Here is a 26,520-nt window from a genome sequence, read left to right as displayed (position 1 = left end):
AGCTCGGGGGTCAATTTATTGCGTCTAGACTAGATGTGATAAATCGACCCCCACTGGATCAATCGCTGCCCACCGATCTGGCAGTTAGTATAGATATACCCTTCGTGTACTGAAACAAGTGGCCATCTTGAAGTAAACACACTACATATAGTGTCATCTTGCAAGGTGTCATCTTGAAATGCTGAGTATTTCACTGCTATATGAGTTTAATGAGTTCTTCTTAGGAGGAACTCCGCTCCTGTCAGGATTGCATCCATTCTTAGCTACACTATTATTCTGAGAAATGCTTCTTGCGTTTCCCAGTACATAAAATGGAAGATAGCATGTTGTAAGCCATGAAGATTCCAAATGGGAAACTTCAAATTACATACCATGGAAAATTAATCCTACTGCTTAGTCCTTTTGCAAAACAGTAAAACTTATTGTTAAGTAAACAGTTCTCATGTGACCATTCAAACAATGAAAAGAATATGTTTAAAATCTCAACAGAAAGGCCTTTGTTTTGTTTGAAAGCCCTAATACATTTTCTTTTTTGTATGTAACAAAAGATCCATTAGTTCGCATGCAAGGCTAGACTGTAAAAATAAAACCCCACACTAATGTAGTAGTCTAACTAAATTCAAAATTCACAAGGAGAGAAACTCCCAACTGCATCTGTAGCTAGACTCAGCTAAAAAAAAAGAAGTACCGATATTTCACACAAAAATTGGTATTTTGCTCTTTTTAAATGTATTTGTCAAAAGCAAAAAAATATATTTACATTGATGTGATCTTTGCTGCAAGAATAAAGCAAAATGCTAAATACATTTTCTCAATTACAGGAGATTCAGGAAGTACTCAGCAGTCTACGGGTCTGCTCTTGACTTCAGTGGGGAAAAGATAGCAGCTCCAACTGACTTCAAATGGGATTAAACTCTACAATAAGAATAGCATCAGATCTGTTCCTCCTGACTGTGTAGACTGTCTCAAGAGGTAAAATAATCATCTTTGCAAATATAGGCTACTGAAAAAAGTTCAGGCTATAACTGCATAATATGCAAATGGATATAACGTTTAAAATTATCACACAAACTATTCCACAAAGATTAGTTAGAGTAAAGCATTGATTCCAAAGGAACTCATCCTTGGGAGGAATTTTCAAATCCTCTAGTTGTCCTTAAATGAGGAACTGGGATTGCATTCTCCTGTTATAATCAATTCCTCAAACAACAACTTGCCTCTATTTGTTAATTAAGTTGGTTGTCTAGAATCCATGACCACATCACTAAGAGACTTTATGGCTGTCTAAAGTATATCCAGCCGCAATGTCAAAAGGAAAAAAATAAATCTTAGAATGAAAAATATGATAATATGATCACAGAAGCTACTATATATTCTTCAGTAACTAAAATGGTTACATTTTAATGTATTCAAGCTATAATCTCTGCTATCACTGTTGAACCATGTTGGAATAACCATTACAGAAATAAGAGTGCCAAGAAGAGAAGACCATTTTTTTTAAAGAGCATTTGATTCCTCTCAGGTTTCACAGATTACTTTAACTCATGATATTCCACACTGAAATATTTATATTATATTTTATTAAGGGGAAAAAAAGAAGTCAGTGTCTTTTTAAATAAAGAGATCTTTGTTCGCACTTGACCTGAGTTTACCCACTTCTCAACTTTCACAGTTTGATGCCGAAACTTAAGATGTTAAGTACTGATAAAATTGCCTTGTTTCTGTTTTCTATTAAAATCAGAGCTTGTCTTATGAAACTCGAATTTATTAAAATGGAAACTTCCAGTGTCAAAAGGACTTCTTAAAAGGAATATGGAGATTTTTCAAAACATGAGGTGAAAAACTGGCTCTTTGCTTATTAAAATGACATAGAATACAAATTAAACAACCAGGAGCAATTTGAGCTTTACTTATGAGAAAACAGAAACTGATAAATGATATCAAAGATATAATGTGTTTAGGGGGAAAAAAACAGTCTAAAGCACTTTGCTCTACCTTTGTCAAAGAGCTTAAGATTCTGAAGGCTGCTGAGCATCTTCAATGCAGCACAGGACCTAAAACACTTTATGCAGCTCACAAATTGACTTCTTGACTGAGGACCGCAGGTCCAAGTCCTGTGCATTTAATATTTTTGCTCAGCAACATTTTAGGCCCAATGTACATTTACATTTAACCCCAATGTAAGCAAGTGCAACTCCATTTACTTTAACCAAAGCAATGCCACCATTAACGTTTAGATATGAAGTGTTTTAAAAAGTGCCTTGCAGGAAAAAATGAATGCAACACAACTGGCACAATAGCTGATGTTTTAATCTGCTGTAAAGGCAGTTTGTAAAATTCCAGTTATAAGACCACAAGAACGAGATACAAGAAAAGCTATTTCTTCAAAACTCATTAGGCTCAAGTAGCTCACAATCAGCCACCAGTTATTAATTATCAGAAACTGGTCATTTGTATTATCTTTCTTGGCAGCTTTGGCAATGAGAAGTGATTCACTGAAGCAGAACTCAGCAATCCTTTTGAACATTCTAACCTCCATGGGAAGGAACATCCAGAAAGGTCTGAGTGAGGGGCACTGCTGTAATGCATGTAAGGTGTGGCTGGCTGCTGTTTAAAGCACTAATCATAACCAACCTCACTCTTACTCGTCTCTTGGTTTTATCCACCTGTTATCTCTCATTTTATACTTCAATTAGGTATAATCTGTACTCGGAAAATAAATTCTTTGTGGCAGGGACTTTTTGTTTCATGTGCCCTTAGCACAGTAGAAGCCTAAATCTAGCATCATGGCCCCGATTCCACCCCCTCAAAGAAAGAGTAAGACTGATTCAACACAGTTCCTGGTATTTTGCAAAATATAGCTACTTGTTTAAGACAAGTTACAAAGCAGGAAATAAATATTTGAATTAAATCGGTTTACTTTTTAAAAAAAATTGAGAACAGTCAGTCTTACAGGCCCTTGGATTGCACTGGTCTTCCAGGAAAGACACCTTGGTTCTCTTCCCTTCTCTTTGTTTCTGATGGCTAGGCTTTGCCTTTCAACTGCCAATCTCCTTTTCATCTTAAATGCCTTCTACCTCCTGACCTTGGCTGAGCTACTGGATCAGAGTTGTGTTTGCAATCCAAGTGTGCTGCCTCGCAACACAAGCCCATTACTCCTTCCCATCTCTTTAGCCAATATTGAAGCTGGAGACAGACCTTAGTGAATCTAATTGGCTAACTGAACAGAGGTTGCTTGAGGGAAATCCTGCTCTGACTCACTCCCACACTGGCTAGCTTTACAGCGACAGCTTTCCTAATGGAGCTGAGAGAGCCTTAGAAAGCATGGGAAGAGCTTCCTTAATATATTTGTCATCTTTCTGATGTGTAGGAATACGTTCCAAACAAAGCTTAGGAAAGAGTGGGTGAAGCATCGCTTCTAATATTGTTTATTGTTCATTGTACCCTCTTTAAAATGCAGGAAAATAAAATTAAAACTACCAGATAACATTCAGTTTTGCTGAAAAAAAATAAGAATCCCTCCTGGGGATTAGAAAGCAGTTGAAATGTATATACTCTTATTGTATAAACAAAAACTCACCACAACTCTGTCCTACCTTTTACTTCATCATGCTAAAACAGCTGTGTTTATGCACTGATAGCATTGCAAACTATGTCAACTAGAGCTGCACAAACTCATCAGTTTTGGGTTGCAGAGGTTTCAGCAGTCCCTTTTTCAGTTCTGGGTCATGTTTTCCTTAAAGTGTCCAACTCAAAGGAAAAGTCAGTGGAAGACACCAAGTTTTGTATCATTTCAACCTACCCTATAATGCCCAGCATTCCAAAAGAAAAGAAAAATCATCTCAGATGATTGTAAATCCAATCTGATCATCATGTGTGTAACAAAACCTAACAAGAGTCAAGTTTTCCTTGGTTGTGTTACAAAAGCTTCACGCTTTTCCAGTGCCAACATAGCACCAGACATGGAATTTGTTAAGTTCTGCTTGAAAAGACGACACCCAATCCTTGTTATCTGCTGTTTGTGTTTTTCAATCAAGAGGGTGGGAGTTTTTTTGTTTGTTTGTTTTTAAAAAAAAAATCACCACATCAACAAATATATTACATTTAAATTCTGAAGGATTTTCATCGTCACTGGATATGACAAATTTAAAATAGGTCAAATTTGGAGACTACTTGACAGTGTCCATTTAAAAGCTCCCTCAAAACATCTGTTAATCCATAACTCGTTAGACACATCTTATAATTACTAGTATGAGTAGGAATCATAGAATATCAGGGTTGGAAGGGACCTCAGGATGTCATCTAGTCCAACCCCCTGCTCAAAGCAGGACCAATCCCCGATTTTTGCCCCCAGATCCCTAAATGGCCTCCTCAAGGATTGAACTCACAACTCTGGGTTTAGCAGGCTAATGCTCAAACCACTCAGCTATCCCTCCCCTGTGCAGTATTGTTATGTCCAGTTTGAGATTATTAGTTTCTGCACTCACTGGATAACAAAGCAAACCTCATGAGTCTAAAAGACCACCTACAGGGAACTAGGACAGAATATCCCTCCTGGACAACCATCACTGAAATAGTTGGCTAGAGTTTTTATGGGGGTAATAAAGGGACTAGCCCATTGCTGGAGGCAGGATACTTGATTACACAGCATCATTTTTAGATCATACTAAATGAAAATTTGCTAATCAAGCAATATTTTTCTTGAGGAATTTGTAAGTGGAAACTTTGGGGGCCTGTAAGTTACGAGTTAAAGGACTTGATCCAAAAAGCATACAGTCCAGTCAGAGAATAAACCATCCAGGATCTAGTTCTTTCTGACAGGAAGGAATTGTTTGAAATGCAGAAGTGGCAAGCTTTGCTAGGGACTGCAAGCTACCTGAATTCAAAGAAATGAAAAATAAGACAATTTAAATTGATTATCAGAAAAAGTCACTTCCCAACAGGGAGATCCAGTAGAATAGCCTCCAGAGAAAAATGGTGTGGGCCCCATCATTCTGGGGCACGTAAAGGGTCACCTGACAAACCACTGTAGACTATATTGGAGAGGAAATTCCTGCACTGGTGGAGAGTGAGTTAGATCAGTGGCTCTCAGCCTATGGTCTGCAGACCTCTGGGGGTCCTCAGACGACAACTAAGGGGTCCGCGAAACGTTGTTGTTACCACAGAAGAATGGTTTTCAGCCTGTGGTGCGCAGACCCCTGGGGGACCACAAATTTAGACTATGTCTAAAATTTCCAAAAGAGTCTGCAGCTCTATTCAAAATGGTTAGGGGTCCGCAAATGAAAAAAGGTTGAGAACCACTGAGTTAGATGGCCTAATGGGATGCTGCAACCTCTAATTACTGTGAGCAGTTCTCACTTTCCAAAATGTAAAAAAGATCATTTCACGAACATGGAAGTGAAAGGTTTTATCGTCTAAGCTATAAGCTAATGTTCCTAACTCTCCTAGAACAAGTGACATCATTAACACTCAGCAGAGCAGGGAGCTACGTTGCTTACACTACTAGTAGAGCCAAGGACGTCATCTGTTGCTGTAGAGTTAGCCTTTTTAAAAGGAAAACAGTAATTAAAATGATAGAGGAAAAACTAGAAGCTTAACTAAAAACACCCACAAAACACTGCATGCAAAATCAAAAATCAGTTTAAAAGAATGTATTTTCCTGGCATGGAGCTGCACGTCAAACAAGCTTCTCTTTTACCAGCCTTTTGGGTTTGTTTGGTTTAAGGACAGTCTTGTCTCAATGTTTCCTGTGTCAGTGTAGGGAACGACAAAGGCTACATCAACTCTGCAAAATAAGGTAATTTCTTTCCACCTACCTCTTCCATCTCAAAGGAGTCCTTCTGCGGTAGCTTTAGAATAGTTATGGATGGAGATTCTATGGGAGCACAAGGTTCTTTATCTGGGGTTGATGTAGATGGATTTTGCAGCTCAGTGCTATTTTCAAGCTCATTATTTGTAGATATATTGGCATCACTACTGAGATTGGAGGAGTCCACAATACCAGATTCTTCAGACAATCTATTCTGGTGACTTGGTGAGTCATTCTTTTGCTCATCTGTATGAGGCACATTATCATCCTGCGTTCCTTGTTTGTCACTAATTCCAGCAGAAAGAGTTGTGGCATTAAGTATGTCTATAATATTGGGCTGGTTACTAGATATCTCCTCTTTTACTGTAGCCAGAGATGGAGAATCTTTCTTTTTTAAGTGTTTGGGTAATTTTGATTCATTTTTGACATCATTTTCTTCAGTCCCTTGGCCAGGTGGCATTTTCCCTTTTTCAACAGCTGGGGGAGTTGTGCAGCTGCTACTTTCTCCTGCCTGCTGGGGTATAGACAGATTGAGTTTTGATAGGGTCTTCATTAAACGACTTGCAGTATTGCTTCGATTTAAAGGAGCAGGGTTGGAGGTCTCTTTGTTGGAAGACACTGAATTCATGCTGCCAATTTTCTGCAAAGGAGTCCCAGAAACTTGGGAATATAAGGAAGAAAAAGCATTGGCCACAGTAGTAAGCACTTCAATCTGACGAAAACGACCTGAAGCACAAGAACAAATCAGAAGTTAAATGTTTAAGAGAATAATTGATGCTATTGCATCTAATATTTGTACAGCCTAGCTAAGAATGTATTGGGACTTGCAACTAATTCTTCTCTCTGGAATGAGTAAACAAAACAACCAAAATTTACAGTGCACAGGTAAAGCCAGATTTCCGAACCCCAAATATCTGCATTATCCAAAGAACATCTCTCTCCCTTATGTAAAATTCACATCAAAATTCACTTTGGATGTTGTGAACCCTTATCTTTATGATCATCCATTTTTATTCAGGTCTATGTTCTGAGACTTTTGTAAAAGTGAGATCACCTGTCCTTATATAGAATTTCAAGAGTATATCAGCAACATGTTAGGAATGTATTGTAATACACATATATATCAAAGCTGATTTCTAAGGTCAACATTTAAAAAATGTATAGATAATATTTTAATTTATGTATAAGCTTGTCCTCTATACCTACAATTTAGAGAGTCTTGTGGTATAAAGAGGTACTGAGTCTTTGTATGACACAGTATGTAAATACTAGTTTAAGAACATTAAGAGTTACCTAGAAATATAGGCTGTCTTCATGATATTTTAAAAGGGCAACCCCGACATGCCTCTTTCTGAAATTATCAAGGGCTCTCAAGAGTGGTTATAATACTACCTAGTACTGAAAACCACAAGTGATCCCTTGACCCTTAACAATCGGAAGTTTGTAAGAGCACTTTATAACTGCAGAACAAGAAAGGTAGGGAGAGCCCTTATAAATACATTAAGTACAGAAACACAGGTAAAGTACAACTGTGAGTACTGACAATACTTAGACAGCTTTTCCCACTCCAAGTACTGCTGTAATGGAATGCGTCAATTACTTTTTTTCCCCCTCTCTTTCAATACTATGTTGATGCTCTGCACACCAATGGTGGAGTTCTCGGAAGGTTCAGCTTTGGCCTAACTGTGCTTCCAGTGAAGTCAATAGGAGTTTTACGACTGACTTCAATGGGAACAGAATTAGGTCAACACTGAGCAGTTTCTGAAATCTCACCTTAAGCGTCTACAGGACAAGAAAAGTCTCTTAAGAGTGTTTTTGTTGTAGCTTGTTTCAGTGATTTAAAATTGAAATGAAAGATGGCTTAGCAGAGACTCACAAAAAGCAACATACAACTCAGAAGGTGAAGGATAATGATGGGGCACCTTCCTTCCCCACTCCAAAAACCTGCCCAAACACGTACACATCACATCTTGAAATAGTTACAATTAAACAGGACCAAAATTTGACCCCAAGACTATAAAAGCTTTCCAGAATACCAGTCTACAGGTTTCCTTTTCTGGTTGTTTACAAAATTTTAAAAGCTTAAATTAACCTTCACTTTAAAAGTATACTTACTTGTTAAAGCAAAATTTGGATTTTCCACTTCCATGCGCTGCATTTGGGCATTCAAAAACACTTTGATATCAATCCCTCTGGCAAACGATGATGAATTAAAAAATCTTGATGGGATTTTAGAAGCAATATCTGGTTCATCTCTTCCAAATCCAAGGTTATAGAGTACTTCTTCAGGGTCTTCCTCATAAAGATCCAGTAATTCAGAAACACTAGACAAATGAAAAACAAGAGATTTTTCTACACAATGGCTCTCTTTAGGACATGATCCCTTCAATCTGGTTGCTATTTCAGCCCCCCAATCTGTGCCCTATTGAAGTTTTGTCTCCTGCAACTCAGTGCGATGGGCCCAAGTCATAAGTTTTGGAGGGGTTTACATCTGGCATTTCTGTTCAAGCCATTAGAGAGATGAACCCAGTCAACATTCAGATCCAAACATTTTATTTATTTATTAACCCAACCCACAACCCAAAGGTCTTGAAATGCTTCTAAAGTTCAGGCATTTCCAGGGTTCCAGTCCACTTGTCCTTAGTTTCTGAGAGCCACAGCTAGAAAAAAATTTCAAGTTCTTTCAAATAACCAAATTAATAATCTCTCTTTTGCTACTAAGCACAATAATACATATAAATCAAGCCAAGTCCATCTATCTCAGGGATAGAAGTAGTAACTATTGGCAGAAAAAGAATGATAAATCCCACTGAACTGTGCCATATCCTCCAAAGTATAGTTCTTTTACCTTGAAACCGTTGCACTGCTTCTCCCAGAACCAGTGGAATTCATACTTCTCCCCTTCTGGTGGAACTGATGTCTCCTCTCCTTCGCCAACATACCATTGCTATCATACAAATAGACAATACTGACATGATGAACTGGTTCCTTGCAGTGATTCAATTCTCAGTCTTTAAGGAAAACTAAGTCTTCACTCTCAGAGAATTTCTTTTCCTGTTCAGTATTTTCTGGTTTACATTAGCTAGGTCTCATTTTATTAATACACAGAAATAATTAATCCTTAGCCCCTTAATAAAAAAGGCATATACACCCTAAGAATCCTAAGGCAAGGGATGCAAGCTGAGAAAACACTACTGCAATCTCCCTTCCTGCTCTCACCCACCCAGAAGGGTCAAAAGTATCCCTTACTTCAGTAGGCTTATGTTCTCCACTCCCTTACCTCCCCCACGGGACCGCCTCTTCACACTTGAACTGGCCTCAGCTTGCTGCTTGTGTTACCTCACCTCTTAGATGCTGATTTCAACTGCCTAACCCCTTCTGCTTCCTAGTGCAAGGCACGGATTGCAGCCCATGAGCAGCACAAAGCAGGGGAAGCCTCTCAGACAGGCCTGGGAATTGGCTGTGCTTCCAGATTGCGGGAAATGGAATGGGATTGGCTCCAACCAAGACTCCCACTCTGATTTCTCTCTCTTTTTTTTTTTTTTTTTTTTTTTTTAAATACCAGGGTTGGAAGGGACCTCATGAGGTCAACCCCCTGCTCAAAGCAGGACCAATCCCCAAATCTCCTCCCGACATCCCCAGCAACTGGTACTGCCTCAGCATTTTCCATTGTCATGTAGGCTAAATGACCTTCCCTGCATGGCATCAGCATCAACACCCTTTTTGGGAATATAGATTTTTAACCATTAGATAATGGGAGTTTCACTTGCAAGCGATCTGGCAGAATAGTCACCTAGGAGATAAGGAAACACAGAGCAGCTGGGTCCATTAATATAAGGGATTTTATTGGGACTGAATGAGGTGATGTAGCAAAAGGTCTTAGACTATGTCTACGCCACCTCAGTAAGTCGACCTACACTACACAACTTTAGGTCGAGTTACCACGGGGTGTCGACAGGAGAAACTCTCCAGTTGACTTACCTTACTCTTTTCATCAGGCATACAGTACAGAGGTCGACTGGAGAGTGATCTGCTGTCGATCTGGCGGGTCTTCACTAGATCAGCTCAATCAACCGCCAGTGGATCGATCTTGGAGCATCGATCCCAGCTGTAGCCTAGATGTAGCCCGAGTCTACTTGTTGCGTAGCTGGGCTATGACTGCACTTAGAGCATTGCTTTGGGGGTAAGTAGGAGGCCATTCCCTAGAGGCTTTCTCCCGGTACAGTCACCTGCCCCCCTTGCTCCCAAAAAAGAGGGATTCCGTCTCAAAGGTTGAAACAAGGAGCAGTTTTCCTGAAACTGTCCAGAAACAGATCAGGCATTTGAGTGGCGGGTGAGGTAACTGAATTAAGCCACTTATTTCTTGCAGAAGTGTTGCTTTGTGTTCAGAGATTTCCCCCTTTTACTTGAGACTCCGGATTAAATGCGACGGAAGTAAAGGAACATATTTATGGAATACATTTTTGTGAGTATTAAAGTCTTCCCTCCCCACCCCACCCCCGATATTATTAGTGACGTCTTCTTTGTAGGAGTAAACTCTTCTTCATGGAATGGTTTTAGTACGTGGACTGCCTAGTTTACCTTTACCTCATAGTTCAGATCATTTTATTTCAATATTTCCCAAAAACAAAACAAAAATGAGATACTTACCATGTTTCCATTTTTGCATCACTTTGATGTAGATGATTAGCTGCAGAAAAATGAAGGAATGAATTGTACATAAAGCTCTTTGGCAAAACAGCACTTATAATTGATAAGAAATGGTAGCCAACAACATATGTTTGTAGATGCCACTCCACCTCCCAGAGTCCATTCTTTACACATTAAAAGCGTACAATCGGTATGTATACACATTTGTAATAATAGGTGTTAGTTGGTTCTATTTTTTTTTACACTAAGATTTTCATCTATAGTATTCAGGGTATGTGTTTATTAGAAAAATTACACATATACACACACACACTTAACCATATCTACCCTTTTAGAGCTGATCAAAAGTTTTTTGAAAAATATTTTTCCTTTTTTTCTGCCCCCCACCTTCAGAAAATTTTGAAACTTGAAATTTTTCAGCCAGCTCTTACATCTTTGTCCTTTTCCCTTTCAGTCATATGACCAGAACTTGGATTGCTATTTAAAACAAAGGGAAAACACTTCACTAACAAGTCCTTTGTATGGCAGGCAGTCTGACAAATGGGAAGTCTATTAGGAGGAATCTTTTTAATCCCACTTACTCTAATTCAGTAAGCGATATGGACTAAATTAATCGCATCAAGTCAACTGTCAAATAAATTGCTTTCCTCATTATTTTTAAAAAACTTCCAAAAAAAAAAAAAAAAAGAATTATTTCCCCCCCAAGGCGCAACCCTCCTTCTGTGGTGTTGCTGGCAAGACTCTGATTGACTCCAATAAGAACAGGGTTGGGCTTTATACCAGATCAGATCTGACATTTCTCAAACACTTTTTAGAATTGCAAAAAATTGTTGTCAACTTATTGTATACTCCTTATCCTGCATGTATGCACAGGGTAGCTGGACAAGTAGGACCCAATCTGTGAAGTGCTGATCAGCCTCTGCATGTATGGAACTTGAACGTGTTCAGCAGCTCTCAGCACTGGACCCTCATTGCAGATCAGCTACTCAGCTGGGGACCTCTCTGGCAATTTAAAGCATTCAAACCACCAAAAGGCTATCTGTGCAGGCCACATTTCTGAGTTCAAGAGGTTCTGATTAAAAAAAAAAAAGCCTGCTCTGAGAGGCCACCTCTCTTCCTTCTCCAAAAGAAAGAGGGGAAAAGAAGAACTGGCGGGAACAAGCAGAGAGAAGCAGAACAGAAACAGTAAAGCAACAGCTGGAGATACAAGGGGGAAAAGTGTCATCACGGAGAGACAATCTAAAACGCCTTTCCCTTCGTTTTATTTTGTGTGGTGCTTGCTGGTTTTAAACACTTATCTATTGGTTTTTATTTCCAGCTTTATTTAATTCTTTCTCCCATCTTTCAGCCTCTCCTCTTTCCTTCCTCCCTAACTATGAGCTGTTAGCTGAACACTTGAGGCTAAATTTGGCCCTCAGAAAACCCTCACATGCCACTCCCACTGTTTCCAGTGGAACTGGTGCACATGTCTGACCTCCATATCTGGCCCATACAGAGAGAGCACAAGCATTAAACAGTCATTTTTCTCATTTCTTGCACTCCTTCCATCAGTACTTTGGACTGTTTCATTGGAGTTTGCACCAAAGCACATGAAGAAGTAGCAGACAGCTGCTTCCTTCATTATGGAGGCCCCTTTCAAGGCTGGCTCTGCCCTGCAGGAAGGCCAGGTCACAACAAGTTGACAAAAATAAAGAAATAAAGTTTTGGTGAAAGAAAAAAAAATGAATAAATAAATTTGTTTTGGGTTTTCTGCAAATGTCTCATCTTCCCTCTTACTTTCCAGACAGCTTTACCATCAGGCTTTTACCATATTGGAAATACTGACTTTTCAAAATAAAGTCAAACTCTTGAATGTTACTTAAATAATAATAATAAAAAAATTCTTCCTTTAATAGTCGTATAACCCTGCCATACCCACCTTCCGCTCCCAGGGATAAGTCATCTTCAAAACTTCCTCCATTTCTCACCAGCATGCCTGAAAATGTACATTTGGCAGTTCAACGCCTATATAGTGCTGTAATGTTTTCATTCCAAAAGCTCATACAATATTTTTAGTTAAAAACACAGAGTTAATGCTGTAGGATTTACTCTGAACATCTTTACAGATCCTTTATCCTTTATACCCTGATAATGTACACATGAAGCCTATGGTATTTTGAAGTTACTATTCATATCACAGAAAAGCTTATTTTAAAAGGAAGATAAAAGAGTGAGAGGTGGCTCTAAACCTAATCTAGCAGCCAGCTGAAGAACAACTCCATGTCAACTTGCAAGCTAATTAATCATGACTACCAGCCCCCTGGTGCCATACCTAATGTAAGTACCCGGCACTGGATGTTAAGTTAGACTCCAGGCATCTTACCACAGAGCTTCAGGGTTAAGAAATTAGTCCAGTCATTCCCTTTCTTCCACTGGTATATACTGCGAGTTCTTTTTATATGCTCTGCCACTACCTGCAGATTCTTGTTGTACTTTGAACTTTCAAATTTTGTCCTGCTCAGGTAGCAAATTTTTCAGGTGTGGCCATTTCAGTTAGAGCAAGCAAAGAAAGACTGCACAAAAGCTGACCTAGTTCTAAGACTGTGCATTAACTAGCTTCCCCCTTCCCCCCCGCTTCTGCAGAGATTTTGCATTTATATAAGCTGAAGCACAGGAGTAGTCTTTTTAAAGACTTCAACTCTTTTAAAAAAAAAAAAAATTCTGACCCTTTCCCCCTGCCCTAAACTTCTCCCTCAGCTGCACAGGAATACAAATACCTTAGCAAGATCAAGATAGCCATCACATATGCATTTGGGTAACAATTTATGATTTAAAATCAATGTATAAGAAAGCAGAAAAGTTCATCATAAAAGCAGCTATCCAAGAGCACAGAGCCTTTCCTTACCCTTCAATGTAGGATTGCTTTGCTCATCCAGAGAAGCTCCCAAAGGTGTTCTGAAACCACAGAAAAGGTTAACTCTAGTTTAAAACGTTGCTTCTTCATGTCCTTCCTTAAGAGCTACAACCAGCTTGTGGTAACAGCAGTTGTGCCTCCTTCCGCCTTCCTCCCCCAGAAAGCCTGCACAAACACATAGGGACTGACAATGACTTACTAAACAATCCCCAAGTCCCTGACTAAATACTTGTGGGAAAAAAAAAAAAAAAACGGTCAATAAAACTGGCAGCACTCAGACCTATGAACGCTAACACAGGAATCAGAAGCAAGGCAAAAGTTAAGAAGGCCACAGGGATTCTGTAGGTTGTCAAAGAAAATCTTATATGTTATATTGTGCCCACACCACCAACAAGAATGAATAGGGAGCAGTGGGGATGGCACTATGCAGGAGTGAATTCATTTTAAACTCATTTACACTTTAAAAGTGGACACCTGTTTTTTCTACACTGAAATCCTAAGGACAGGTGAGTAAGGGAATGAAAGACAGATAGACAGGCAGACACACACACATGCAGATTTTAAGTTCTTTTGTCAGTGACTGTCTTTTTGTTCTGTGTTTGTATTAGGTGCAATACAATGGGGTCCTGCTCCATGACTAGGACCGCCAGGCACTACTCTAATACAAAAAATAAGTAAGAATAATAATACAAAGTCTAATCAGAAACAAGAACAATATGAGACCTAAAATATCTGTCATTTGCTAGCTCGGATACTGGATCAAATTCTTTAGCTTTTGTTCCAGGACAGATGTAATCACTATTTCAAGAATGGAAAGAGGCTTGTTGAAGGGCCCGATCCTGAGGTCTTTGAAGTCAACAGAAAAACTCCCACCGACAGCAGGATTGGACCCTAATGAAGTTAGTATTACTCATCCTGTGTAAACTAATTCAATGCATAAGCTCTTTAAACAGACCAGATATTAATACAGAGTGTCCACCAATGTAGACAAATGATGGTTAACCTGCTATGCAGTAAATCAGCTTGGTACAAACCAAACCAAAGACACAAAAAGTAAAATATTATTAAAGAAGGGAAAATCAGATGACTTAAGTGTTTACATATGGGCATGTGAAGGTTTTTCATTAGACAAGCAGAGAAAATTGCCCAAAGTTACTCTGAAATAAACAAAGACATGATATAGTATTTGTTCTGTTTCCAAAACTAAATTCTGGAATGAAAAGTGTATATTTGTTTCCTAACACACCCTTTATTTTACAATGCAAATTGTTCCTCTGGAACAGTTTACCTTTGCTACAGAATAAGCCACAAACCTGTGACAATGACTCTTTAGAAATAACTTGTTACAGTGACATGCCAATTAAAATAGTGACAGTATGAGTGATATTCACTCAACTAGGCGACAGAACAAGCCTTTAGAAACTCAAATCTCCTGGAATTTTGGGTCTCTCATGGGAGTAAATAGGGCTTTAAGTGACTAGGTTTTTTATTAAATCTATTCAAGTTACAGCAAGTCTTATGTTCTGAATTAACAACCATGCCTATTGTTTATATCCCGGTTTTAATGGCTACATTTCTATTCTCCCTCTACTTCCTTGGCGGCCACTTCAGCATGTCTTAATTTTTAGCTAGACAAAGTTGCTGGCAGCAACTTCCTCAGTTGACGCCAACAGTGTGCATGCACTGGCTGGCAGAGAATGGTAAAAAGCAAGCAGCACAACTGGCATTCTCCCTCAAAAACTAAGCCTGTCACCTCTGCAGCCTGTTAACAGCTATTAGAAAAGAAACTTTGGCAAGCAATCTGTCTCCTTCCCTGCTTGCATCTTTACACATACACAACCACTGTATAGTCCATTCCATTGAAAAATTGTCCATTTAAAAAGAGAAGAGCGTAAGAACAATGGAGGCCCCTTGAACAGCAGCAAAGCAACTGGGATATGTTTTTAAAGAAATATTTTCAGCAGCATGGCTCATAAGTCAGCTAATTCGGGTTTGTTTTCAAGTGCATTATGCTGCTAAACAGGAGGTTTTAGAGATCTTTCAATATCTTCGCATACTCAAGAAAAGGCACATTGTACACTGGGGGTGGATACCATACTGCTTTGGCAGACTCCAAAGAAGCTGCCTGCTCTCACAGCCCTAAGTGTAGTGGCACGAGTGTGGAGCAGATGTAACATAGGTCAAGGACAAATGGAAAACCAAAGAATCTGGAATGCAGAGCTTCATAAAAAATCTTGACTTGCATTGGGATCAAGGAACCAAAAGTGATTTAGATCCCTCAGAGACATCTCCCAGACATTCTAGGTGACACCAAGGAAGAGTGGGTGGGCATGCCATGCTGGATTCTCTGGGATTTTCTACTCAACACCTCCCCCCAAATATTTACCCCCCTCTTTCCACCCATAGTGCCCATCACTGTAGGATCTATGTATTGATCAGGTAGATTAGAGCCACATGGCGGTGCCCATAGTGGACTTCACTGAGGATTCTGCTTTTCACTCGCCCCATTTTGTAGAAAATTTCTGTTGGGTTTGTTTGACCCGGTATTGGTTATTGTAGGAAATCTTTAGCAATGAATGAAGATCTTGCATTGTGTTTTAGAAGCAGTTAAAACTTCGGCTGTTAAAATCATAGTTTGGCAGCCAGAGTACAATTAAATAGTGTGTCCATTTGCCATCAAAAACTCAAAACAAAAAAAAAAAATGTGTCTTCTCAGTCACATTTCAAAATCTCCTCTTTCCTGAATATTCTACATGAGAAAGTTCCTAAACGCTTTCCAACACGGTAAACTATGTTATTATTATAGAAGACATTTTGGCCAAACAAAACACTCAAATTCAAAAAATAAAAACCATCTTTGAGTTCAAATGGAGGATTTCCTCCTTTCTGTTTCAATGTAAGATGGGCACACAGCTGATTTTTTATGTTTATCTTAAACACTCTTAGTAAATACACTAAACACTTTTAAATCATTTCAAAACACTGACAAAGTTGAGATAAATGAAGGAAGGCCTTCTTACAGGGATGACAATTCCATACAATGGAGCAGAAGTGGCCTTTATGAATATTGCCACACTGTGATGAGTAAAAAGAAAAGGAGTACTTGTAGCACCCTAGAGACTAACAAATTTATTTGAGGGTAAGCTTTCGTGAGCTTTCGCATTCACTGAATGCATCCGATGAAGTGAGCTGTAGCTCACGAAAGCTTATGCTCAAATAAATTTGTTAGTCTCTAAGGTGCTACAAGCACTCTTTTTCTTTTTGAAAATACAGACTAACACTGCTGCTACTCTGAAACAATGTGATGAGTGTTTTGGAGAGACTTCTGCATAGCCATGAACTACTGTAAGACAGATGAGAAATTTCAATGTGGAGTGGTTACAGTCCCAGACTGCTAAAGCGTACCACAGAAATAGCCATCTAGTAAGTCCATTTTCCTTACAACTACAACATTGTGAATCGTCTTTTGAAACAAATAAATCTTACAAGCAGATCTCATTACCAAGAATGTTGATGCTACTTCACTTGAACTAAATACCACTGCAAAACTGAAAGTAAGACTGGCCAATCAAATTTGATCCTAAATTTACATTTTCTAAAATGTCATATAAACCGAGAAACAATAGAAATGTATTCCATCATTCCTGTGGGAAAAGTATTTTTGGTGTTTTTACACACCAAACAACAAGGCATTTTGCTAACTCCTGAGAGCCAGGACATGTAATTGATTAGAAACAGAAATAAAATCAGTCTATTTATGTTGTACACACTAGGAGAAGTCCAGATTATGCAACACTATAGTGAAAAGTGCATTAGATTGTTACAAGAAATTCAGTTACAATCCAGGAAGATAGTACCTGTAATTTAGGTGTTATTTTTAACAATACAATGTAAAATATGTTCAAGATTTTTTATATTGTCTTTAACCAGCAATGTGGACAGAAAAAGAGGAAAACCACCAGGGATCATCGAGGGCTAGAAGAACTAGCCGAGTCCATTCCCTTTGATTATGCATGCACATACACAGAGAGAGAGTAGCAAATGTCTTGTCAAAAAGTAAATTAGATTATTCTCTCATTCACCACCTATAATAGACAAAAATACACATTTTTACACACAAATTTAACTGTGTACTACCTACAGTCGAGAGTATAATCCTGTGAGGAGCTGAGCACTTTTCCAAGGTGCTGAGAATTCCTGGCTCCCACAGATATTACTGGTAGTTGTTGGCACTCAGCACATCACAGAATCAGACCCTAAATGCCTACAGCACTGATCCTGCTCCAGTGAAGTCAGTGGGAGTTTTTCCATTGACTTCAATGGGTGCAGGATGGACTGTATCTCCATCTCAGGGAGCCACTGATATTAACAAATCACTTGAGCTTTGTAAAAGCCAGCCACGATAACAAAGTTTGAATAGTTTGTGGATATCACTAAGCTCCAGGGTAGAATGTCTATGCATTTAAGACTACAGTGTGCAACATTTTTATGTTATACATGGAAACTAAAGGAACAGTGTCAAAGTAGGATTTGTCAACTCTATAACAGAGGCAAATTTAATTTTTTAGTATAAAGTATAGAATTGGTCAACAACAACATTTACACTTGTACAGGATCTTTTATGCAAGGATCACAGAGGGTTTTACAAACCATCTGTTAACTAAACCTTGCAACATCCCTGTTAATCAACTTTTTTGTGCCTTGGTTTCCTCAGCTGTAAAATAAGGAAAAACACCTATTTAAGTGGCTTACTCAATGTCAGGCAGTCAGTCAGTAGCAATGGTATGAACGAAAGCCAGGAGTTCTGGCTAATACTCTGATCTAATCAACAGACACTACTGCTTCATAAGCCTTCTATCCAGCATAATTATATTAGATTTTATTAATTATTATATAGGTTTGTAACTTTAGTTATTAAGTATGCATATCGTCATTGTGTGAATATATGTACAATTCCTTTAAACCTGTACCAAGAAGCTAAGAAAGGAGAAGATTCTAGACAGAAACTCTGTGACTAGAGACAGACTAGCTTTAGGAAGAATCTCCCCGCCCCCTTCCCATTCTAGTAAAGCTCCTAGTTAAGCACTAGACCTGTGTCAAGAAAAGAAACATACTGATTTGGTAGCCATTGACTATTTAATAAGATTTGCTGAAATTCTATTTCTTACAAGACCCACAACTCATAGAAAAGTTAAGGCATCTTCTCTCATTTTGGCAGTCTGAAAAAAAATAGTCACTGACAACGGACCACAATTTGTCAGAAGTTAATTCCAAGTTTTTGGGATACAATATGTCACCAGCCCCCTCCACATACAAGGGAACAGGTCACCTAGACTGCACAGAGACTTCTACAACAAGGACACCATATTAGCTCTGCTGAGCTGTACGGCAACACACTCATCAGGCACTACAGTAAGCTCAGCTGAGTTGCTCACTGGGTCAACAGATCAGAATAGCACTGCCAACCTTAAAAGTAAATTTTCACCATAAGCAGCTATGCCTATAGGATGACAGTGAAAGATAACAAATATAGGAAGTCCTGAACTTTCTTTAACTATTGGGATGCCGCCCAAAGCTCACCTAACCTTAAACAAGGACAACTATCCCTGATAAAATTGAAAGAAGAAAAATATTGGACAAGATCAGCTATTGTCACTGGCTAGTGAACCCCAAAATACTATATGGTGGAGACAGGAGAAAAAGCTTTTTTCTAAATCCAACTGAACTGTTTTACGACCATAGGAGTAGTGGTATTCATTCCACAGTCTTAGTGAAGGGACATCATTAGGGCTCTACCAAATTCACAGTTGATTTTGGTCAATTTCAAGGTCATAGAATTTTAAAAACTGTTGCCTTCAGAGCTGGGCAGCCAGACATGAGCATCTGCTGACCGGGCACCCAGCTCTGAAAGCAGCTCCGCCACTGGTAGCAGCGCAAAAATGGGGGTGGCATGGTATGTGGTTACAGGGGTCTGTGGTCGCTCCCCACACACACACACAGCCAGCCCAAGGTCTGTTTAACCCCTAAGCACCAGGGCAGGGTAAGGCTTGAGGCACCGTGGACAAAGGCTCCAACTGTGTGCCAGGCTCCAGCTGCTGGTCTTCGCCGGGCTGGTGAGGGACGGGACTTCCTCTTCCCCTGCAGGGGCCGCTTCTGGGGCCAGGTCAGACTCATCTCCAGGAACCTCCCTCAGCTTCAGGAAGCTCTGCGGCTGCAAGCCCAGCTCTGAAGAAGCGCGACTACCAGCAGCAGCGCAGAAATAAGGGTGTCATGGCAGGATATTGCTACCATTACTTCTGCGCTGCAGCTGGCTCAGGCGCTGCCTTCACATCTGGGTGGCTGGCCAGCATTCACCACTCTCCAGCCACACAGCTCTGAAGCCACCGCAGAAGTAAAGGTGACAATACCATGACCCTGCTACAATAACCTTGCAACCCCCCCACAACCTTCCTTTGGGTTGGAACCCCCAGTTTGAGAAACATTGGTCTCCCCCATGAAATCTGCATAGTATAGGGTAAAAGTACACAAAGGACCAGATTTCAGGGTCCATGATGCCTTTTTCATGGCATGAATTTGATAGGGCCCTAGAGATAATCCTTTAGGGAAGTCCAAGATACATCGTGTCAGTCAGTCAAACAGAGAAAAAGGATCCTCATGGCCAGAACGTGACTATATGTGGGACAATGGTAAAGCTGATGACTCAACAATGTGTTGCTAAATTTTTAGTAATAAAGGGGAGGAGGGAAAGGGATGTGCACTGTTTCCATAGAAGTGTAACAGGAAGCCAGTCAAGATGAGGACAGGGAAGGTTTTAAGATGAGCCCTGCAGTCAATCAGGGACAGAGAGGGTAGATTTAGGGATGACACGGTTTTCCTTAATCTTTGCTCAGTATTAGAAGAAAGTAACTCTGTAATGCTTTACCATCGTCACATGACAGATAGAGAGGGAATGGGAAAAGAAAAATCAACTGTTTGCCAGACAGCCCCACTTCTACATGCATTACTACTCTAGTCACTTACTAATGGTACATTTATTCTCAAAGAAGAACTTCAGTTGTTCCCTAATAAGAGAAAGCACAATATATAGAGAGGTAAAAGTAACAGGAATAACTAATTTTTCTCACCTCCTACATGTTTTGGGGACCCAACCCTTCAACTCACATTCAGATAAGAAAAGGTTGTAGGTTCAGGTCCTCTAGCTAATAAAGAGTTGTGGACTCTGCTATTTAGACATATGTAACTATTTAGAGCAGTACCGAAACTTCTGGTTTGCAGAAGTACTTACCTGCAATCTTTAAGCCATATGGCGATCTTTTCGTTTGGAATATTGCCTTTGGGAGAAAAGAAAGGGAAGGAGGGAGAAAAGCAAAGAGTTGTAATTGATGCTTAGCGCATTCCAGACGTCTCATGAAGAAAGACGAACGGTGCCTTTTAAACACCACGTACACTACGGCCACACAAACAAGACTGCTGACAAGAGCAACAAAAAAAGACAACAACAAACAAAAGAAATAAGAATAAACTCAATGGCGGGCCAAAAATATGAGAATTAAAAATACTTTTAAACACACAGACTGCAAGTCTCACATATGGTGCAACCCAGTAACGCTTCCATCCGGCAGGGCTCATGGACGGGGCGCGTCCCGGCACCGATTTCCCCCTTCCCCGCCTTAGTAGAGACCGCCGGGCGGGACAGACCTGCTTCTGCAGCCAGGAGCAGCTTTCCGCCGGTGAGATCGTCCTCCTGCCGGGCCAGCTCAACCGCTCCTGCCGAGAGATCCTCCGCCTCCGATGCCTGCCAGGAGTCTCTGCTCTTGGCCCAGGCCTTTCTCTTCTGGCTCGCCCCCGGCCACTCCTCTGCCACCGGCGGCTCCTCCATCAGCACCGCGGCGGCGGCGGCTTCACTTCACCAGGCGCCCGCAGCAACGCGCCCTGCCGGGCACACGCGAGCCGGGTTGAGCGCGCGCGGAGCCCGGCTCGGCCACGCGGGACGGGAAGTGAGGGCGGCAGCGAGTTTCCCACGCGAGGCTCCCGCGCAGCAGCAGCGCCCGAGTCCCCGAGCGTCCGCCCCAGTTCCCCGGCCGCGCCGCCGCCGAGGGGCACCAGCCCGGCGCGCTCCGCAGCGCCCCCGGCCGGCCCCGCGCGCCCAGGCGACCCTCGCCTCGCTCGCTGTTGCAACACTGGACCAGCCTCCAGGTCCGCCCTGAAAACGATTCTGCGTTTGGCCGCCCCCGGCCGCCCGGGGTTCGCTTCCTGCAGCTCGCTCCCCGCCCACGCCTCGCCCCAGCTGGCGACTGTCACCTCCGCTTCCCCCGCCGCCCAACGCGGCTTCCAACCGGGAGCGCCGCTCGAGCGGACGCAGGAAAAACTTACAAACAAACCGGGAGGCGCCCGCCCGCCCGAGCCGTGGGAGCCGAACGGCAACCCGAGAACTTAATCCATCGGGGTGTTCCTCAAACCGCCTCCCTCCCTGGGGAGCGGGCAGCAGGATCGGGCCCCTGCCCCGCAGCCAGCGGCGGGGTCCCGCGGAGGGCCGGGCCGAGCCCCGCAGCCACCCTGCCTGCCGCGGCGAGAGGAGCCGCTTGCTGAGGGGCTGAGCCAGACTCACATAGCGGGCCCGGGGGAGGAGGATTCACCCGCCTGGGCTGGGGATTGCAGCAGCAGCAGCAGCGTCCCTCTGAACTTCCTCATACCGCTGCTGGGAGAAAAGTTTGCTGCCCACGTGATGGGACCCAAGCAGAGCCGCTTATTCTCCGCCCGGCAGCCACCGGCTTCCCCTTTCTGCAGCTCCCCCCCCCGGGGGCCAGGGCCGCCAGTGACCCCCTCCCCGCAGCGGCCGGCCCGGGGGCTAGTGGGGCGATGGCCGTGCAGACACAAGACTTGGGAGGGCGATTGTTGTCGGCCTCCTTGAAATACACAGTAAAATCCTCCGGCAGCGTCCGGGGCTTTTTAAACGAGGGAGCAGGAAAAGGGGCAATTGGAAAACCGACCCGGTCTTGCTGGGGAGCAAAAGTTTATTTGCATCCAGCAAAAGGCTCGTGGCAGCCCATCCGCTCTCGCACCACGCTGTCCTCACCTGCTTGGGGAGGGTGAGCTGGTCCAGCTCACAAACACACCGAGAGGACGGGTAGGGAGAGGACAGGCAGAAGATATTAAGAGCTCAAATAAAGAGGGAGAAAGGGCACACCCGGAAAGAAACATGGCTTAGAGAACTAGCTGGAGAAGAGCGAACAAATAAAAGAGTGTAGAAAAGTGACTGTGGAAAACATGCAGAGGAAGAAAAAAAGGATAAAGGGAAAGGGAGAGATGGAAGGAAAAGTGGATGACAGGAAGAGAAAGATGCAAAGATGAGAACTTTCAGCATTCCGAAGGCATTATTAATGTCTATTATCATGTCATGGACCAGGGAGAGCCCCATTGTGCTTAGACCAACAAACACAGAACAAAAATATAGCCCCTGGCCCCAAAGAGCTAACAATCTAGGTTATTTTAAATTATAAAGTAGTTTGAATCTGTTTTAACGGTAACTCGGTTGTGTCCGCTGAAATCAGTGAAATTAGTCCCGAGTTTAGGTGAAGAGGCTTGACCCCATCTTCCCAGATCTAACACCGTGGAGGCTACAGATCACTCTCCTTTTCTTACCAGAGAGGTGACAGGTCATTAGCCCAGTAATGTTTCCTTCTTCCCACCCCTTCCATCTAAATGCACAATGTAGTTGAAGATCAAAGACAACATAGATGGGGCAGTGACTCCACATAAAAAGCTGTGTGATTTTTCGTGGCTAAATTTAGCCCTGGTGAGTAAGAAGAGTAATAGTGGTCATGCTGAGTCCACCCTACTCAAAACTTTAATTTCTAAGAGTCTAAACTTTAGTAATCCTCTTTCTGACTTAGCACAGGAATACTGGTAAGAGCGAGGAAGCCTTTTAAAATCTTATTTAAATTCTCTTGAAGTCTTTATAATCCTTAAACTGGCTTCTAGGAAGATTAAAGCATCCAGCGTTTCCTGAAAATCCAACAAACAATATAATCTGGGAAAATGGAGACTCAATGTCCGGGAACAAACCAGTGCCTAAGAAATCACTGCACATACCAGAGAATGTGAAGGGCTTTAGGGGTGAAATCCTTGCTCCATTAAAGTTAATGGTAAAACTCCTAAGGACTATGCTGGTATATCATTATCAGGCAACTGGAGCCCTGTGGGCAAACTGTTGCACCTGTGCAAAGCCTCACTGGCTTTTATAGTGGTCCACCTATACGGAACTCATGGCAGAATCAGAGCCTAAAATGTTCAGATTTCTAAAGAGTCTATTTTAGACCCTGGATATGCTAGCCCTTATTGTCCATGTTCCACTAGGGAGCTTAGGGAATTACCTTCCATAGTGGGGAGTGCTTAGGACTGACACAAATACATCCAAGTCCCCACCTCCTGCCCCTGCTATTCTAACAAAATGTGCAAGACAAGAGAATTTGGAGGTTAACTGCTCAGAAAGGTTCAAAAATCCACACCGTATTAAAACAGGGCATGGCTGTAAACGCAGCAGCAGCAGCCAGGAGAGGTAAGAATCATCAGAAAAACTTTAAAAAGCAGGTCTGTCCCACAGATACCTTCAGAAAGAGGGGCTAGACCTCTAAGTATTGACAGTAACAATCTCCTGAGGCCAGGGTCTTCTGTAACTACAAGTTTGGAAGTCCTGTCATCAACCCTGGGTTTAGTTTTTGTAGACAAACAGAATAGACACCTTTTATTTAAAAACTAATCTGCCTATAGAAATATGAGGGTCATGATAAACAAACATATTTCCTGCTGTAGTTGAGAGATCATAGCAATGTGGTCTCATTTCTCATTTTCACCTTTCTATAAGTTTCTATTTTTTTAAAGATAAAATGTCTTTTTTTCATGAATAAAACAAGTTTCAGTCCCCATTTCATCTGATACTGTATGTATGTCTTTCTAAGATTACTTTCCCCTTATGCTATAAACCATTGGGGAGGAGGGGAAGAAGGGTAAATCTTCATTTTTCCATGTATTGTGATTAAAAACTAACCAAAAAAAATTGACGTGTGGGTGTATCTAATCTAATTATTTTAAAAATATTTTATCACAATAGCCTATTTATGTTTTGAGATTGGGCTATTTATTATAAAGACATAAAAAAGCAGCCTGACACAACCAAAGATACATTGGGAAATTCTCTTTTAATCATCAAAATCCAGATAACTCCAACTACATTATAGACTTCAATCATCTGTTTTGATCAGTAATATAGCCATCATGCATTGTTCTGTGACTTAAGTAGAACAAGAAGATGAGTTGATGGATACAGGCTAAGGCCCTGATCCTGCAAACACACGTGCATAACATTACTGCAGAATCATCCCACTGACTTCCGTAAGACTAGACACTTGAGTAAAATCACACACCAGTAGTATTTAGAGGATCAGGACCTTAAATCTGATTTTCCTTGATTTTGTTAATAAGGAACAAGCATAACATTACTTCAGTGTAATTTGGATATACACTTTGATTCAAAAATGAATCCTTGAGATTGCAATATCTTTGAGATGTTACACAATCACTGGAAATGTGGAATATCACAATTATTACACTTTTCTTGGGACGATAATAGCTTCCATGAAGTAACACACACATCCAAGTTTGTAACCGATCAACAGCATGAAAACTCTTGCAAATCCATGATGTCAATACATACTTAGCAGTAGATATTTTCCAAAGGCAAATATCTAAGTGGGTTTTTTGATTTATTGTTTGCTTTTTAAAGTAATAATCTATATTTTGGATTAAACAGCAGAATTTTTCATTTAAAAATAAACACGTGATTTTCAGTTATAAGTTAAAGAACATCTTTTTAACTAATAAAACCCTATCAGTTATATGGATTTTTAAAATTGAACATACTTTTTTCAAAATTGTTTTAAGTATTCAAGTCATAATTTAACAGTCAATTTTCAGTGAACAGCATTCTGTCACATTATAAGGTCAAATTCATCCCTGAGTAAGCAACGGTAACTTCCTTGAAGTCCAAGCTGCACACAGTTAAACAAAGGATTAATGAAGTTGCCACGTAATTCAAAAACAAGTTTTCACATATCTTATTGGTCTTGTAATTGAACTCAGAGGCAGAGAATAGCACTCTAACCTGTCACTCAGACCACATTACTTCTTCTTTAATCTCTCCTATTGCCCCTTCTTCCCTGTCAGGTCAAAATTTAGGACATCTTGCTCTGATTCTCACACTCATACATAATGGATCCCCCCAATTACATCAGCCTTATCCCTCGTCACGTTGCGCTAGCCACTCCACTCTGCCAAAGATGTATGAGAAATTGGCATCCTTCTCCCACAAGCATCTCCATACTGCTCCCTGTGCTTGGAAAACCCTCACTCACTTTGGTCTGCCAGGCCACCACTGATCTTTTGAAGCCCTCATGAAAACTCCCCTCTTTCAGAATGTCGTCAATTAGCAAGTCAAGAATACCCACCATTTTATACCTCTGTCATCATCATCTTTTTTGAGTACATATTATTTTTTTTAAAAAAACACCTTCATTGAATCATCACAGTCAGCAACAGTCTAATCTGAATAACCTGATAATTGTATTGTTAAGACACACACTGCATCTTTCTTTGCATTGTATGAAATACCCACTACACCTTCAGACACTATAAAATAATATTATAATAAAAATGTACAAGGTAATTTCTTCTAGCTGTTGAAGTTTGCTTTTAAAATAAAAGCTGAAAGCAAAAGGATAATCACATTCAGAGTAGACCTACCTCTTCCTCTAACCAGAGCAGAGAAGCATGCCTGAGCTGGATCTGTCAGTATTATAAGACAGATGTTCTCTCTCAAATATATGGAGTAGAGTGGATGGAAAATAATATGCTAGTTTTGTTCTAACAAATTAAAGTGTTAGGGGGACAGTTTCTATAGCTTTTCTAGCAAATAGTTTCAGTGGATTAATGACAACCCACTATATTTTTTATAAGATAGGAAAACCGTGCATGATCATTAGGGCACAATGCATTTCTTCAGAACAGTAGAACTTGTAGGGCTATTTTCTAATTGAAATTTTCTCAGTTTTAAGAAAATGGTTTTTATTTCTAGGACCTCAGGCTGGAGGAGGAAGGAGGAAAAAACCCACTT

The 26,520-nt window shown here is 40.9% G+C and overlaps 1 protein-coding gene across 5 annotated transcripts in view; it reads right to left on the bottom strand.

The window, feature by feature from the left end:
• The window catches only part of ITPRID2 (ITPR interacting domain containing 2), a 56,264-nt gene extending 34,225 nt beyond the window's left edge, over positions 1-22,039 (bottom strand). For 3 of the 5 annotated variants that reach the window (XM_084642919.1, XM_084642922.1, XM_084642921.1), the window contains exons 1-8: positions 21,051-21,433; positions 20,638-20,683; positions 13,344-13,393; positions 12,378-12,434; positions 10,460-10,499; positions 8,658-8,756; positions 7,925-8,133; positions 5,817-6,535 (exon numbers count right to left, since the gene is read on the bottom strand). In XM_084642919.1, the coding sequence (XP_084499045.1) occupies positions 5,817-6,535; positions 7,925-8,133; positions 8,658-8,756; positions 10,460-10,499; positions 12,378-12,434; positions 13,344-13,393; positions 20,638-20,683; positions 21,051-21,231 (1,401 nt within the window). In that variant the 5' untranslated portion in view covers positions 21,232-21,433. Of the gene's footprint in view, positions 1-5,816; positions 6,536-7,924; positions 8,134-8,657; positions 8,757-10,459; positions 10,500-12,377; positions 12,435-13,343; positions 13,394-20,637; positions 20,684-21,050; positions 21,435-21,960 lie in introns of those variants that run through there. The other 2 variants (XM_084642920.1, XM_084642923.1) reach the window with 2 other exon arrangements.
• Positions 22,040-26,520: the final 4,481 nt, after the last annotated feature.

The sequence above is a fragment of the Lepidochelys olivacea genome, assembly GCF_965140295.1.
Source record: "Lepidochelys olivacea isolate rLepOli2 genome assembly, chromosome: 11".
Taxonomy (NCBI): Eukaryota; Metazoa; Chordata; order Testudines; family Cheloniidae; genus Lepidochelys; species Lepidochelys olivacea.
This window is presented reverse-complemented; position numbering and strand designations above follow the sequence as displayed.